The 18,308-nt window shown below is 45.2% G+C and overlaps 1 protein-coding gene across 3 annotated transcripts in view; it reads left to right on the forward strand.

The window, feature by feature from the left end:
- LOC135911188 (D-aspartate oxidase-like) overlaps positions 1-18,308 on the forward strand; it is a 110,342-nt gene that overhangs the window by 84,858 nt on the left and 7,176 nt on the right. For 2 of the 3 annotated variants that reach the window (XM_065443387.2, XM_065443378.2), the window contains exons 5-9: positions 3,135-3,200; positions 3,257-3,410; positions 3,693-3,751; positions 6,905-7,022; positions 8,683-8,781. In XM_065443387.2, the coding sequence (XP_065299459.1) occupies positions 3,135-3,200; positions 3,257-3,410; positions 3,693-3,751; positions 6,905-7,022; positions 8,683-8,781 (496 nt within the window). The remainder of the gene's footprint in view (positions 1-3,134; positions 3,201-3,256; positions 3,411-3,692; positions 3,752-6,904; positions 7,023-8,682; positions 8,782-18,308) is intronic. The other variant, XM_065443396.1, reaches the window with a different exon arrangement.

Genomic DNA, 18,308 nt, shown 5'->3' on the forward strand with positions numbered 1-18,308 from the left:
CACCACATATTGCCTTCCTTTGTTGAAAAATATGTGCTATGCTGGAACACTGGCACATAAGCACAAGATACAAAGAGCACTTTGTAACACAGGCAAAACCTCACGATACACTAACCACAGCATATCTGATGGTGCAACCATAGGTGCAGAAAAAACTTATACTTCAGCATGTCTCTTTGCATAGTAAGATTGGAGACTACCTACCAAGTGCACTCCGACATGTCCATATGTCACAGCACCCACATGCCTCCTAGCATTAACCAGCAAAGCTAACCAGTAAGTGTCCCTGCAGCATTGCAAAGCTGTCACCTCACTTTGGCAATTATTCTCCGACAGCTTCTGCTCAATCTTTTTATAACACTACATCATTTGAGAAGCAAAATTTTTTTTTTTTAATTGGTCACTGCAAAGATAGACTGTTGTTAAACTTGCAACTACCATGCCTGAACCTTGGTTATCCTAGCAGCTCGTGGCACTGTTGCCTACATTAAGCCCTATTTATTCAGTAATAACTATTCTGTTTTGCTTGCAGGGAATAAACCATGCTTGCCAATCAATTTGAGTCTTAAACTGGTTGAATTAACTGCATGTTCATTAGGCTGTTTGGCACATCTTGTTAAACAGAAGAATTTAAATAGCATGACAAAAGACGCAGAACAGCACACTGGATGTAGGAAATGATGAGCGTCATTACAGAAATTGGAGCCTCATGCACAAAAAATTTACATTGAATTCTGTTGTTTAACAAGATGTATCAACCAGCCACCATAGCACAGGACACAGAGAAGAACCACAGGATACAGCACTCTGTCCTGTGGTTATTTTCCATGTCCTGTGCCATGCTGTTTAAATTCTTCTAAAGTAACCTTATTCATATATGCAGACAATGCTTGTTTGAAATGTTGAAAGGCCAAATGTGATTATATGTTTTCTTAGTTTGTGGACACAAGTGTATGGTTGTTCTGCGACAATGTTGGCATGTATGCTGTATCATGAGAAATGAAAAGTCATCACTACAAACACGGTTGTCTTGTGAAGTTGCACTTCAACAAAACCCAGCTGATTTTCACTGAATCCTACAGCTAAATGGCAGACTTGTTTCATTGTCTGAAAGCTTTCAGGTTAATTTTTCTGCTATTATGTTTTCTCATATGTTTCACCCATTAGAACTAGTGATGAACACAGAATATTTCACTGAGCTTTGCAAAAATAAGAAACCCCCCTCCCTGCCCATGTGCTCTTTTCCTTGAGGCAAGTTATCACAACAGTTCCCAAAATTGAAATGTTGGAAAAGCCCCTGCCTAAAAACCAGGAAGAGTGAAGTGTGCAGAGCACTACCGGTGTTGAAAGTTTATGAGGTGCACGATCTGTGAAACAGACGGAATATACATGAAGCTTGCACATAGCCTGAAATTCAGGCTTGCACTCTGCAGTAGTATGTGCAACCAATACAGCATTCTATTGATGTAGAATCAGTATGCTTGAACTGAGCAGAAATTTTGTTTTTTGGAGAACTAACACCCCATAAACTTTTGTCACCAACTGTACAAGGTGTTACAGCTAACTCTGGGCAAGCTTTAAAAAATCCTCATGCAAGTTACAAGTATGCAACCAACTTAATATTGTTTCCTGTCCTCTTGAGCAACTCAAAGTATCTTTACTATGAGCTTAGCTAATCAACAATAATTGACCAACTTTTAAAGCATTCATTTCAGTGCAATATCTTCAATGTAGAAGTTGAAGAGCCTATTGAGAAATATCCAAATAATTTCTTTCCATGATGATAGCTGCTGTGGTTTTAATTTTTCCGGGCAGCAAAAGTGTGCAAAATTTTAAAAAGTGCCATATGACTACGCGCTCACACGCAGCGACATTGGTGCGCTCAAACATGCCACGAACAAATGATCTATGAAGCACGCAGACCAAAGACACAAGAGGTCTTGAGCAATGAAGATGGATTGAATAGTGGTCTTCACTTGCAGTTTTGCCTAAGTATCTTATCAGTTGAAGCAGCGAAATATGCTATAAATAACACATGGCATTTCTTGAAGCTTCGTTAAGGGCAAGGAGGTTTTGGCGGTGGATGGTGATGTATCGAAGATGACGCGTGTGGCCATCGCCTATCATTTTTTTTTCTTGCAGCCTATTCATGCCTTTGGTCTGCATGCAGCATCAATCCTTCGTTGGTAGCATGTTTGAGGGCACTAATGTCGCTACACGTAGGCACATAGTCACATGGTATTTTTTTTAAATATTGCACGCTGTATTTGCATCCCGGAAAAATTAAAACCACAGCAGCTATCATCACGGAAAGAAATTATTTGAATATTTCTTAATAGGCTCTACAACTTCTACATAGATTTTGTATTGAAATCAATGCTTTAAAAGTTAGTTAATTGTTGCTTATTAGCTAAGCTCATAGTAAGAAATCCATTGAGTTGCTCAGGAGGAGAGCAAATAATATTAAGTTGGTTGCATTCTTGAAACTTGCACGAGGATTTTTTAAAGCTTGGCCCAAGTTAGCTGAAGCACCCTGTATAATATGTGCGCATGTTCTTGTGAGCCAAAGCAGAAACTGGCCAGGGTGGTCTGGTGCAAGTATGGTCAAGCAGCACTGGATATGCCACCTTAGTTTGGTTTTTACTGAAGCTTATCATATGAGGTAGCCTTCAATGGTAGGCATGTGGTAGACATGAGGCTTGCATATGGTTAACATATAGTAGGCATGTTGTAGTTAGGTCCAAGGAGTGCCTGGGCATTAAGTGCACTCATTTGTGGTTTATGTTTCACTTCAGCATATTACATTTAGATGTCTGTGGTGCTTAAACTTGGATGTACTATATGGAATGAAAGCTCCCTCTACGTGCTATATTCTTGTACCATTACTTCCGAGTGAGTAGACACAGAAAAACAAAAGTGGTACAGCATTCAGAAATCGTAAGATCTTCAAGCTAACTAGCCTGACGGCATGCTCCCCTTGAACATGCAGCGTACTTTTAAACTCAATATGAAAAAAAAATTTTTTTTGAAAGTTTGTTCTTGCGAAAAAAAACTTGGCAGCTAAATTCATTATGTTCAGCAAGACAATGTAAAAAAGGCTCTTTTATATCAAAAGTGTGCTGGTGCTCTTACAGGTATGGAATATTCTACAACAGCATTCTGGCAGACCCTAGAAAGTACTTGAAATGGTTGACTGACAAGTAAGTTAATTTCCGTTCATACTACTAAGAATTTTCGCTTAAGTGTTGCCTTACAGAATACTATGCAACGGTGGGCACATAAGGAACCAAGTTGTCAAGGACCTGCAAGACCTTAAGGATTTTAATGTGGTAGTGAACTGCAGTGGTCTCAGAGCCAAGGAACTTACAGAAGACCCACTGCTGACTCCTGTCAGAGGACAGGTTATCAAGGTAATGGGTATTAGAAGTTGTTAACGAGTGTGTTTTCTTCTTACGAATGCCTTCTGCAGATCCCTTGCTTGCAACTGTAAGAGAGAGAATGAACTTTTTTCGTACATTGGGAACGCTGATGTGGGTCAGCTAGAATGAAAAACTGCTCCATATTCAATGACAGAAGGCTTGGTTTTTAAAATGAAGACAAGTGCTAGTGGCACTTACGTAAAGATAAATGTTATCATAATATATTTAGTATGCACCTATTAAAATTAATTCTAAACTATTTCTTTCCTGCAGGTGTTGGCTCCTTGGGTGACTCAGTTTTATTATGCCGATGGCTGCTACATTCTTCCAGGGTAGGCATTGCACTTACTGAGTGGCACAAAAATCTTTGTGCATGGAGAGTATTAAGTGTGCCAGAAGAGCAGCATATTCACATCAACAGATTATGACCACCTTCGCTTACTAAAGTTGCACATTTTGCAAGCATTTCTTTATAATTCCTTTCTCAGCTTCTTGGTTTTGAAATCAGCCTCCAGGTGATTATCCTCCATCTTTCTTGCCAGCATCCTTTCGTGTTCAGTCAAATGTAATTTTTTCATTACCTTCATGCTGATAAACCTGTTTTCTCGTTTTGTAGCCAAGCAATGTTTGTCCTCTGGCTTGAACATAGCTGCACTGCCTGTAACTTTAAAGGGACCCTGAAACGATTTTGGCGATTTTTTACAAACGTACTGAGTCGTTAGAGTAGGTTCTTCTGATCATTAATTGATGCATCTAAGTGCTCTGCGTAAAGCGTGTAATTTATTATAAGGTTTTAAAAATACCCATCGCTGCCGATCGCAGCGCACTGCTCGGCGGAATTTTAAGCCGCCCCTACCCATATGATGCAAATAACCCATATTACGTCACATGGGCGAGCTATCTGATTGGCTGACCAGGGCGCGTGGTCGATAATTTTTCCAACTTTATGGTGAACAAATGATGCTCGTAATAGTTGGAATGTTAGTTACTGTGTTTTTGTAAAAAGAAAATAACTTAGAGAATACACAAGAATAGTTTTTTAGTACACTTCAGCACTTCCGGCACACAGCAAATGTCGTCTGCTTGTGTTACAACGTACTCCATTTTGACGAGAGCTCCGCGGTCAGAGTCGGTCTGTCTTTGCGCGAGCACTATGATTCGACTTTGTTGCCTTGTGGACTGCAAACCTAGCGACCTGCAAACGCAAGCGCAAGGGGACAGGGTCTGGCCGCTTGACTGTGCCGGGATGAGCCACGAGATGAGCAGAAGGGCAAATGTGAACGGTCTGCACGGTGCAGCCACCTGGTGGCACAGAGCTCAACCATACACAGTAGCAGCAACGAAGTGTATTCTTTGCTGCTGGTGTGTATTTTTCGCAGGAGTGTAATCATCAACACGTTGATTTATAAATGTTTAAAATGCTTTACACTTGGTTAGAGCAATATTAGCGCTTTGTTTGACTGGTTAAGCGCTGCGCCAGCAAGTGTCTGGACCGTGCAGACCGATCAGGCTGCTCACGTACGTCTACGCTAAAGTTCCTTCATCAGCTTGAGTTTATGCCTCCAGTCATTTGCCGAAATGACCAGCTTGCCTGTATTTAGCGGAGTACCGGACACGTTCGGCGCTACGACAGAATGCTCGCAACGCACGCTGCTTCGATAGCTCTCGGTCGACGGCCAAGCGGCCAGCAGAGAGGTCTCGCGCGGGAGGGGGCGTGCTCCTAAACGAACGGAAGTGAGCGACGTGACGTCGCATCGTGACGCTGAACCAGTGAAGGCGGAGCTTAGCGCCGCTCGCTCGGCGAGCGAGTTGAGGAGGAAAAGCATAGCTAGGGAGGAGGGTAACCTCTAATCGCTTGCAGCTCCATTAATACGTAACGCTTCACTTAAATTGTGGTGCGAATGTTCTACTTAAGCTGTACCCTACGCGTCTACAAAATTTGTCCGAACCGTTTCAGGGGCCCTTTAACTGTCCTGTGGATGCAATTGTCGTAAACTTTCTTTCGACATCTCTCCATGCTTCGGAGCTTACAGGGTTTGATGACCTAGCTTTGCTGTGTTGCAGCAGCCATAGCAGTATTGGATGAGCCCTGCTCGTCCAAGCACTCACCTCCCCAAAGCCTCGTCCTTGTGTTATTTGTTCTCCTCTCGCATGTTTTGGACAAGAGACGCTTGTTCGCAGCTCAATTGGCGTTTCAGTCAGCAGATGTCAATATGTACCCAGTGATTTCTTTGTCCTTTACATCTTGAGCGAGTTTTTCGTGTGGCAACCAGCACTTTCAGGATGGCATCTGACAGAGGCGATTAGTGCATTGCTGGCCCATCTTCTGGAAAAACAGGCATTTCTTCTACTTCTTCTTTTGACGATGGTAGTTCAGACACTGAGATGTACATCATTTCTGAAAGCGAAGCTAAACCTGATGATGAAGAGGTCAGCAACTTCTCGAGTGAAGAAGACAAAGAGGAAATCTCACAAGACGATATTGCAAGTGTGTGTCTGTGGACAAAATTGACACGAACAGCGTTCTATCAAAGCCTCCACTGTTTCCTTTTTTTCTATGCTTTGTAAGAAGTTTCCTGTAAGCTTGCTGGCTGAATTACTGTAGCATATCAAGTGTTTCCAGAAGGATGAGCTAGTTTCGATGATAGTCGATGAAATCAACTGGAAAACAACTGTGCATGATCCCTTGTTTTGAGCCATACCACTCCCTGCCAAAGTTCTCTTAGTCAAATAATGCACTGTTAACATGTGCAGCTAATGTGACTAAAGACAAAGGTATCTGTACATATTCCATAATTTTTGTCCATTGCTAGCACGTGGCTGGTGCATTTATATTGTGATGTACCATAAATTTCAGATACCTACTTTATTTATTCTATGAGTTGGTTATCTTTTTCTTCATCAGAAACCTGCTTTTCATAACAAGAATATTCACAATCATCAATAAAAAAAAATTCAGGGTAAAAAATTCATTGAAAAAAACAAAACGACTAAGGGCTTAATGTAGTTCTGTCAGGATGTGCTTCTGAACTGCTTGATATATGCTAATAAGTGCACCACATTTCAATATTTAAGAGGTGGATGTGGTAGCGGAACTGAATTTTGGCAAGCAGCCTTTGGAGTGTATAAAGCAGCAATAAAACCATAAGGAAGCAATAAAGCTTTGTACTACAATATGAAATGCTTAGGTATGCAACATGGCATACATATCCCGTCTTACAGTGCTTGTAATACAACCACTTGCAAGGGTTCCATGATATGACAAGTGTGGAGAATGTCTAGATTTCTAGTTTTTCTATGCTGTCATTATTTCATGCGCATGCCAACATTTAGTTTTGCTTTAACTTTACAGAACAATCCATTTAAAATATGTGTTCACTGGGTCTCACATTGTCATCTATTAACCATTGAACCGTTGAAACACTGTTACGACAAAGCCCAATTTTGATTGTGTATACTATGTTCTTGTTGTTGGTAATTTTCAGGACAGAGTATGTCACACTGGGGGGCACAAAGCAGCTTGGCGATTGGAATATGGAAGTCTCGCAGCATGACAGGGACTACATATGGAACACATGTACTGCAGTACTTCCAAGCCTCAAGGTGCATTCACTCACATAAGTTTCAGTTACATGGAAAATTTGCAGCATGTTGTGAATGTTGAGAGTAAATTATCTAGGTTGAAGATTATCCAGGTGAAGTATAAATGCTAATAGCATGCCTATGGATAATCATGCTTTCTGAAAGCTTGCACTAGGCTGTCATGACTTAGCTTTGAGTAGTAATCATGAGTATTTTAAATGGGTACTGACTATGTGTGTGGCTTTTCTTTTTCTTTATTAAATAGCTGCTGACCCCATAACTACATTGTCGTACCAGAATTCCTTGAATGCATACTAAATTGCAAATTTTAAATTATTTTATTTTGACCATTTCAAAACGCATGCCAAATGGAGTGCAGATTCTTGGTGTATGGTTTGTTTACAAGGGCAGCTCTGCATGTCATGAAAATTGGAGGCAGTGGTCACGTGTTATCACAAACTACTGATGCAAGCACCAGTCAGACTGGTCCAGTGGTTGCAAGCCACACAGTGACGATGTCACCGAAAGCTGTGCGCATGCCACATACTACATTTATACCTTTCTCACTTTATGCTTCCCCGCATTCGACAAGGCGTAATAAGCTTTGTCTCCTGCTATTGCTTCTAACCATCTCTCCCCTGTAATCCCATCATCTAGAGAGAAAGCTTTCAGCAAGATGATTACATTGCGGTGAAACACCCACGCATTAATGTCAGTGATGCCACATGACCCCCCCCCCCCACATTTTCGTGATGTACAGAGGAGACCTTGTTAATAAACTGTATGCCAAGAAATTTGGCGTGCTTTTTGAACATGTCAGATTAAATGATGTTATAATTCGCAATTGGTTGCTTGATCTAGGAATTGAGGCCTTGTACTACAATTATGAAGTCGCTGGCTGTCTAATAGAGTAAAAAAAAAAGCGAGGACAAAATTTCGTGTCATTGCTCCTTTAAAACCACAATTAATATGAACCTGCCTACCACTGTAAAATCTTAAACCAATTAATGCTAAGCTGAAAAGTGATTGCTCATTGTCTTAAGACAAATTTCTTATTGGAGAGAAAGAATCTCTTCTTTCAAGTTAAACTCTCGGAAATTACCAGATTGTGTTGCGGTCAAGCGAAACGTCAATTTTACACCTTGAAAGGAAGCACAAGCCTTCATTTGCTGTCTTGGATATGTTTTACCTAACCTAGTCCTGGATAACGTAAAAATATTCCAATCTGTTTTTATTCCTAATTGGCCATTAGCCCTCCATGATAGGTCAGAATGGTTTGGGCCTCACCCTTATGGGCGGAGCTTGAACCATTCTGACCTACCACAAAGGGCTGATGGCCGATTCAGAATGAAAACAGATCAGAATAGATTTACGTTATCACGGCCCTAGTTAGTCTGCGAGATGGCTTGTTAGCTGTCCGTCTCCTAAGATATATTAGCATTAAGCTTTCTGATAGCAGCAATAAGCTTTAAATGTGTTTTTCAAGCCACCTCCAGATAATGGGATTGCTGTGGTGACTGGATAAAATTGCTATTTTAAAGTTAGATGCACTGCACTTAACCAACTGCATCAAATTTTAGGTAACTTTGTTTCCTTTATATAGTCTATTAACACAGAACTTTCAGTACAGATTACTTCAAGAAAAGCTTGACTAACATTTCTGTGTGGCTTCCTTATTAAGGACGCTAAAGTGATTGAAGACTGGGTAGGACTGCGCCCTTTTCGTCAGCCAATCAGGATCGAGGCAGAAGTTCTTGGGAGTGGCAGCAACCAGTGCAAGGTATTTCTATATAAACATCTTTATTGCACTTTAAAACAGCAGAATCTCAGTGATGCAGACATGCTAAAGTAACAAAAAATATTTGTGTTACTGCAGGTTTATATAGAACAGGAACAAAAGTATGCCAAATCATGGTTCTAAAAATGTTCATATTGCTACGGGATAGTATTTCCAATGACGAAGAGCCGAGCAGTAAGAAGACGACGACGACGTTTAGAAGCTAGCGCAGGCTGTTGCCTCTTGGCCAAGCGCAGCGTATTTTATTGTAAATATACTTGTACATAGCTTTTCGTCTGCGTGTTCCTCCGTAACATGTCTGGTGGAGGTGGACGTTCCCTGTACCTCGTCACGGAGCTTCGCAGTGGACGGTACGTCGAGCCTTCCTTCATGGCTCCCAGTGACAACAACCCGACTCCGCCGGCTCCGACACCTGCTGCCACCTCGACGACCTACATCACTCTCCCCGCTCCCCGTGATCCTGGCGTATTCTCGGGCAAAGATGGGGAAGACGTCGACGACTGGATCAGCCTGTATGAACACGTCAGCCGCAATAACCGGTGGGACCCTACTATTATGCTCGCCAACGTAGTATTTTACCTCGGTGGCACACCTAGAGCTTGGTATCGCACGCACGAAGATGAGCTCACCAGTTGGGATTCACTTAAGACACAGCTTCGAGACATGTTCGGCAACCCCTACGGTCACCAACTTGCCGCGCAGAAGGCGCTTTCCGACCATGTGCAGACGCCAACAGAGCCCTATGTCACCTACATTCAGGACGTCTTGGCTCTGTGCCGCAAAGTTGACACCCACATGCCTGAGTCCGACAAGGTTGCCCACATCCTCAAAGGCATTGCCGATGATGCCTTCAACTTGCTCGTTTGCAACAACGTAGCGACGGTGGATGCTGTTATGAAAGAGTGCCGCCACCTGGAACTCGCTAAAAGCCGACGTATTGACCAGCAGTTTGCCCGTCTGCCCAACACCCCAGCGACATCTTCCTGTGCCGACACTCCTCGTCCCAACAACATTGCCGATGTTACCAGGACCGTCCGGCGTGAGATCGAGGCCGCCTATCCGGCTGCCTTCGACTCCAGTCCCACCAACACATCTGCAGTCACGGTCTCACTGATACAGGCAGTTATCCGCCAAGAGATCGAAAACATGGGTCTTCACACCATCTGCTCGGCCCATCGTCCTGATACTCACCCGGCTTCTTCGCTTTCGCCCCGTCCCGCATCTTCTTACCCACCACGTTTCCGCAACCCATCTGAATGGTGCACTGCTGACGACAAGCCCATTTGTTTCCACTGCCATCGAATCGGGCACATTTCTCGGCACTGTCGCAGTTGCTGGAGTTCCCCGACCCGGCCTACTTATACTGCCTACTCTCGCCCCCCCAGGTGGCCCTTCTCATCCCTATGCCGCACGCTCCAATAACGCCGCCGCTGACTCTCCTGTGCCGAACCGCCCCTATTCTCGTTCGCCTTCGCCCCAACGACGACAATCTCGCTCTCCCCAGCCCCATCGCTCCTATTCGCCGACTCCCTTCGGACGCCGCTTCCAGCCGGAAAACTAGACGATGCAGCGCCTCGAGGTGACGCTGCATTGCTCCCTACGCCACCAAATCCTCTACTGACCTTGCCCACTCATCTGAACCTTCTTGACGTCCAAGTCGACGGTGTTTCTGTGTCTGCACTCATAGACACTGGGGCGCATTGGTCCGTAATGAGCGCTGACCTTCGTAACCGGCTCAAGAAAATTATCACGCCCGCCACGACGCATGTTGTCCATGTCGCCTATGGCGGAACAGCCCCTGTAATTGGTATGTGCAATGCCCGCGTCTCCTTCGCCGATCGCTCAACAATCGTGCTATTCAGTCATCGCTCACTGTCCCCACGACATCATCCTCAGCTTAGACTTCCTCTCCGCACGTTCTGCTCTCATCGATTGCTCCGCCAGTACTTTCCGCCTCGACCTGCCTGTTCTGGATCCCGCTGAACAACACCCTACTCGCCTCAGTTCCGTCGACTTCGTTCACTTGCCACCTTCGGCACTGACTTACGTTGACTTCAAGTCATCCCCACCAGTCCCCGACGGTCACTACATCGCGGCTCCTATGCAAGACGTCCTCCTTACACACGGGATCACAGTACCTCTTGCAGTTTTATCTATTATGGCGAATTGCGTCTGCCTGCCAGTGGTCAATTTTGGCTTGACGACACAAGTGCTGCCACGCGGGATGTCTCTGGCCCAACTTTGCTCATTCGAGGATCACTCTGTAGCATCGATTTCAGTTGACGACCATTCAGCCGATCCTCCTCTACCGTCGCAGTCGGCAACTTGTACCATCGCCAACTTGCAGAAAATGATTGCACCCGACATGCCTTCCGAGCACGCTCGTGCGCTCTACCGCGTGCTGATTTCCTACCAAGATATTTTCGACTTTAACGATCGTCCTTTGGCCCAAACAACAGCTGTCAAACATCGCATTAATACCGGCGATGCCCCTCCTATTCATCGCCACCCGTATCGAGTATCACCGGTTGAGCATCAAGTTATTCACACTGAAGTTCACAAAATGCTTGCCAAGAACATTATTGAACCGTCATGTAGTCCATGGGCGTCACCTGTTGCACTGGTAAAAAAGAAGGATGGCTCATGGCGCTTTTGCGTGGATTATCGGCACCTTAACAGGGTTACCAAAAAGTACGTGCATCCCCTACCTCGGATTGATGACGCCCTTGACTGCCTCCACGGTGCTCGCTATTTCTCCTCTATTGACCTTTGCTCCGGCTATTGGCAGATTGCCGTGGATGATCTTGACCACGAGAAGACTGCCTTTGTAACACCCAACGGTCTTTATCAATTCAAAGTGATGCCATTCGGTCTATGTAACGCTCCTGCCACTTTTGAACGCATGATGGACTCCCTTCTTCACGGTTGCAAATGGTCCACGTGCCTGTGCTACTTAGACGACATTATAGTATTCTCCCCAACATTCGCTACGCACCTCGAGCGCCTCTCAGCAGTCCTGGACGTTTTTCGGCAAGCCGGTCTGCAACTCAACGCATCGAAGTGCCAATTCGGCCGTCGTCAGATTACCGTCCTTGGACATCTCGTTGACACGAACAGAGCGCAACCGGACCCAGGCAAGATCCATGCTGTTACGAACTGCCCTGTTCCAAAGTGTGTCAAGGATGTGCACAGCTTCATCGGCCTTTGCGCGTACTTCCTCCGTTTCGTGAAAAATTTCGCGGCCATAGCACGACCACTAACCGAGCTTTTGAAAAGACGCCCCTTTCCAGTGGGGCGTTCTGGCCCATTTCGATCCTTCTGCGCCTACTGAAGTCCGTACTCATGCCAGCGGTCACGGAATTGGCGCAGTACTGGCACAACGCCAGCGTGGCCACGGCCGTGTTATCGCTTACGCCAGCCGGCTCCTCTCACCCGCGGAGCGCAACTATTCCATCACTGAGCGTGAGTGTCTGGCCCTAGTTTGGGCGGTTGCGAAGTTCCGCCCATACTTATATGGCCGACCCTTTTCCGTTGTCACAGACCATCACGCGCTTTGCTGGTTATGCTCATTGAAAGACCCTACAGGAAGACTTGGTCGCTGGGCCTTACGCCTCCAAGAATATTCGTTCTCTGTCACCTACAAATCTGGCCGACTACACAAGGACGCTGACTGCCTGTCTCGCTACCCGGTAGACGAGCCTGACGACGCCGACAGTAGTACCGCTGCCGGCATTTTCTCTGTGTCTGCCTTCGCTAACATCGCCGATGAGCAGTACCGAGACCTATCGCTGCGAGTACTCATCGAGCGTCTGCGCTCTACACCTACCAACGCATCCGTTCGCCGATATGTCCTCCAGGGCGGCATTCTGTACCGAAGGAACTTCCTCCCTTATGGCCCTGATCTTCTTCTTGTCGTGCCAAAACATCTACGACAGACTGTGCTCTTTGAGATGCATGACACACCCACTGCAGGACATCTTGGGGTAACCCGCACGTACGACCGCGTCCGCTGCCGCTTCTATTGGCCTGGTCTCGCTCGCTCCGTCCAACACTATGTTGCTGCCTGTGATCCGTGCCAGCGTCGGAAAACACCTCACGTGCTACCTTCCGGTTATCTACAGCCGATCACCGTCCCCATGGAACCGTTCTTTCGTGTTGGATTAGATCTCCTCAGTCCCTTTCCCACGTCATCCTCTGGGAACAAATGGGTAGCCATAGCAACTGATTACGCCACCCGATACGCTATCACGCGAGCTCTCCCTACCAGTTGCGCCACTGACGTCGCGGACTTTCTCTTGCGTGACATTATCTTAGTGCATGGCGCCCCGCGACAGCTGCTTACTGACCGTGGTCGTAACTTCCTCTCGAAAGTTATCGCCGACATTGTGCGTTCCTGCTCTATCCAACACAAGCTGACTACCTCATACCATCCTCAAACCAATGGCCTGACAGAGCGGTTAAACCGTACTCTTACCGACATGCTGTCCAAGTACGTTTCGAAGGACCACCACGACTGGGACGTTGCCCTTCCTTACGTCACATTTGCTTATAATTCTTCCCGGCACGACACCGCCGGATTTTCTCCATTTTATCTACTCTACGGTGGCGAACCGACCTTGCCCCTTGACACGGTACTTCCTCCTGCTGCGATCTCAACAACCGAGTATGCGCGCGACGCCATCGCATCGCCGACCATGCACGCCAGCTTGCCCGCGCTCGACTGACGGACTCGCAAACCACGCAGCAGCGTCAGTACAACGCCCGCCACCGTGACGTACAGTTTTCGCCTGGTGCACTCGTGCTCCTGTGGTCGCCCTCTCGTCACGTCGGACTTTCCGAAAAGCTCCTTTCGCGATACACAAGGCCCTACCGCGTGCTGCGCCAGGTGACGCCTGTGACGTACGAAATTGCTCCTGTGAGCTCAACCTCGTCATCTACTCTATCATCCACTGATGTCGTGCACGTCAGTAGGCTCAAGACCTACTACACTGCTTCAGACTCCGGCCTTTAGTCGCTCCAAGACAGCACTTTTGCCGCCGGGGGTAGTGCTACGGGATAATATTTCCAATGACGAAGAGCCGAGCAGTAAGAAGAAAACGACGACGTTTAGAAGCTAGCGCGGGCTGTTGCCTCTTGGCCAAGCGCAGCGTATCTTATTGTAAATATACTTGTACATAGCTTTTCGTCTGCGTCTTCCTCCATAACAATATAATCCCACAATTCCTAGCAAGAATGTTTGTACTATCATTTAGATTTTGCAGTCTTTTTAAATCTTTTTAAGCTCCTAGGATCAATCTTACTCGCTAAAGAAATTGCAACAATTGCCAAGTACATATCTGACTCATCTGGATTTTTCCAAACATCTTGACAGTGGTTTGAAATTTGAAGACATCAGGACAACTCAAATACATCTTGACAGATGTAATTGAGATCAGTCATTTCAATTCATTTGTATAGCAGCAAGGGTTTGAAAAATGACGTCCTCTAGTAGCAGTTAGGTTCCATATAGTTGTGAAAAGTGGCTTTCATATACTATAACCGTTAGTCCGAGGATGGTTTGGTACAGCTTTTTGTATGTGGTACATGATACACAGCACCTAGCCGGCTCTTTTTTTTTTCTTTTTCATTTTATTTTTACTTCTAAAGCTAAATGTGAATTTAGCACCCATACGTTATTTAATCGAACCCTTCTGGTATATTTTTACAGGACTTCGGATAAAAAGAATGTAGTAGCTGTAAAACATACGAGTATGACACAGACGTGCAGTTAAATATCAAGACAGAGGCACCAGGAAGCTGTGGTGTAACAAGCATCAGCAGCAGCACCAGGGGCAGTAGTCTGAACTAATTGAATTTCTCAAAGTAAAATTCGTCAGAAAAATCTTAAAGTACAACTTACACACCACCTACAGACATGATAGTGTCGGATTGTAATTGAAATATACGAGAAAACATAATTATGTTATGTGGAAATGCAAACACAATCCCCTTTTCCAGCGTTTTTACCATTCATAGAGTGGCACGCCCGGTTCCTTGCTACACCTCCAGATGGTGCTCGCCTTTGCGCATCGGGGCCCATGGAAGAGGCCGTGTTTCTACCAGAAAGCTCCTTTTCATGCATAGCGTTCATCGCCAGCATTTCCTGGTCCGTGTTGCGTGACTTAAGCCGTTCTACCAGCACTAACCAAATTTGGGACTTTGCATAGCTGAGCTTTTGACTTTCTTTTTTTGCACTGTTACTTTGGACTTCACCCGTTGTGTTTGCTTAGTGGCTATGGTGTTGGGACTACTAAGCACGAGGTCGCAGGATGAAATCCCGGCCACGGCGGCCGCATTTCGATAGGGGCGAAATGCGATAACACCCGTGTACTTAGGTTTAGGTGCACGTTAAAGAACCCTAGGTAATCCAAATTATTGCGGAGTCCCTCACTACTGCATGCCTCACTATCAGATTGTGGTTTTGGCACGTAAAACCCCATAATTTAATTCGTTTTTAACTTTGGACTTTGTTTGTTGTTTTCTTAATTTTGTTTAATAAGTGTCCCTTTGTTTTTCACACTCCTGTTTGTAGCATCGTGACGATGCTTCTTGAGAGGGGAGCATTGACACGTGTATTTGGTTATCTCTTTCGGGTGACCGCTTTTTCACCAACAAATGTTATCGCTCAGCGCAGGACGCGCCGGCATGTATCGGAAGTTTCTCAAATGTTATCGATGTTTCTACCCATCGTTTGTTGTTACCGAAACTTGTGTAATCCGATTGCGTGTGTGACGCGAATTGTGTAGAATTTTCTGTAAGACACATGGGCACCAGCGGTCACTCTGGAACCTTCGATGACCCATGTATAAAAGCTGACACGTTTGACCAGCAGATAAGAGTTTGGCGGTCACCGAACATGTTCGCCTTTGTTGCTGTGCTTTGAGTGTAACTTGCTTTTGTGGGCACAAGTTCGCCCAATAAAAGTTAGTTTCATCATTCACACGTTTGCCGCTGTATTATTCACCGTCACTACTAAGTGACCGTATGGTATTTTAAAAGCGCTTTCGTAAGAAAATTAAAGCACAGATTTATGCAAATGTTGCACTATCCAGTAGTGCAGTCAGCCCCACTGGGGAAGTATTTCTACAGCAGTTACAACGAGCGGTGCGTGAGTGTACTTGTGAAACATTGTATGTAGTTTCACGGGCGATATCTAATGTATACAGTAGAACCTTGGTCACACGTTTTGGAAAAAAACGCGAGAAAAACGTACTAACCAGGAAAACGTACAATCCGAATAACTAAACAAATGTGACAGACTTGACTATTGTTGACATCTACTAATGCGAAACATCGTGCGGATCGTTGCAGCATGAGATGCAGACACGCATAGAGCTGGTGGTGCTCCGGAAGCTCGAGACGCGTTTTGTTGTTTTTCTATTGCGTGTTGTGTTTTAAGAGGGCGACCGGGAAGCCGAAATGAAATAGAGCTGGTGGGCGATGCCGGATGTCGCCGAAGCGAAACATTATGCCCACATCGCGCCACTTTCAGCAGGGAACGGCAGCGCGTTCGGATTATCGCCTACTAAAATAGGGTGTCTACCAAACGGGAAAACCGGGAATTCTCAGGGAATCTGAATAGTCTGGAAATACTCAGGGAAACCTCAGGGAATTTGTGCTTCTATCAGGGAAAATTAGCTGTAATTTTATTGAAAGGGAACGAAAGTCGTGTTAATGCTGGCTCCAGTAACAGACGAATCGCAACAAGTCATCGTTGACACCGTGTCATCGGTACAAGGTATTGCCAGACTAGTTAACGACCGTTTTTTCCAGAAGCCCAATTTTTCGGACATGCTCGATAATTTGCATGGCTTCGCAGCACCACCACGTACTCCATAGAGTCAATGTATATTGCCCTGACTGCACGTCTAAAATGGCATTCATCAAAGCCACCACCGCCGCCATTTCGATAGTCTTGCCTCCACATACCGGTGCTCTCGCACGCTGGCAGCCGTAGCCTCCACCGCACAACGTTAGGCCTAGCTGGTTCTACTTTCGCTAGCTTCTTGCCGTGTGGTGCCGTGTTTTTCATTGAAAAAATTCGCCACTGTCATCAATGGCACTGACTCTGCCTTTGTAATCGCCCCAAATGAGGGAGCAACACAGGATAGCACAATAGAAAACAGCTTAGAACTGACTAATTTTAACTGGAAAAAGGCAGAAGCAAATGTTCCAAAATGCACGTCCGCGGGGATAGACAAAATTCCAATCAAGTTAATTAATGAACTTGGCCCAAGAAACAAGGAAACGCTGATAAAAGCATTGGAGGCAGTCATAACAAATAAGCAAATTCCGCACAGCTGGAAACAGAGTAAAATTAATTTGATTTATAAAGGCAAAGACGAATAAGACGAACATAAAATCCTTCCGACCAATTACGATAACATCAGTTATATATAGGCTGGCGATGCAGGCTGTGAAATTAAAGATGCAGTCATGGGTAGAAAGTAATAGAATACTCGGAGAACTTCAGAACGGGTTCAGAAGTGGTAGGCGCTTCGATGATAGCCTGTTCATGCTTACCCAGTGCATAGAAATAGCTAAGGCAGAAAATAGACCTCTGTATTTAGCCTTCCTGGACATAAGCGGTGTATACGACAATGTGAACAGGGAACTCCTGTGGAACATATTAAAAGATGACGGTATCGGTCATGAGGTACTTGATTTTCTACTGGAAATGTATCGAGAAAATGTTGAAATAACATGGGAAGGAATTAAGAGTACGACAACTGTTGAGGTACACAAAGGATTGAGGCAAGGTTGTCCTCTATCACCGCTGCTGTTCATGCTTTATACGATAAGTATGGAAAGAAGGCTACAAGGAAGCAATCTAGGGTATAATTTGTCGTACAGATTAGGCGGAAAGGTTGTTTAGCAATGACTACCGGGTTTAATGTATGCGGACGATATTGTACTGTTAGCAGATAGCCAGGAAGATTTGCTAACTCTGGGTAATTATTGTGGAGACAGAGGAGACAGTCTAGGTTTCAGTTTTAGTGCAGCTAAGTCCAGTGGGATGTTTTTCAATGATGCAACTGATAAGAGCTTACAATACAAGGTCATGAAATACCCCAAGTGGCCGAATACAAATATCTTGGGGGTATGGATAAACAAAGGGCAGATGTACATGGAAAAGCATGAACAGTCTCTCATAGCCAAAGGGCGAAGAGATGCCGGAATAATGAAACATAGGGCATTGTGGGGGTACAACAGGTATGAAGCACTGAGAGGTATTTGGAAAGGAATGATGGTGCCGGGGCTTACTTTCGGGGATGCGGTCCTGTGCTTAAGGGCAGAAGTTAAGTCGAGACTAGAAGTAAATTAGAGAGGTGTTGGAAGATTAGCACTAGGTGCCCACGGGAAAACCACAAACGAGGCAGTACAGGGGGATATGGGCTGAGCATCATTTGAAGCACGGGAAGCTCAGAGTAAAATCCTATACAAAAAACGCGTGAAGAAGTTGGACGATA

This window comes from Dermacentor albipictus, chromosome 1 (assembly GCF_038994185.2).
Source record: "Dermacentor albipictus isolate Rhodes 1998 colony chromosome 1, USDA_Dalb.pri_finalv2, whole genome shotgun sequence".
NCBI lineage: Eukaryota > Metazoa > Arthropoda > Arachnida > Ixodida > Ixodidae > Dermacentor > Dermacentor albipictus.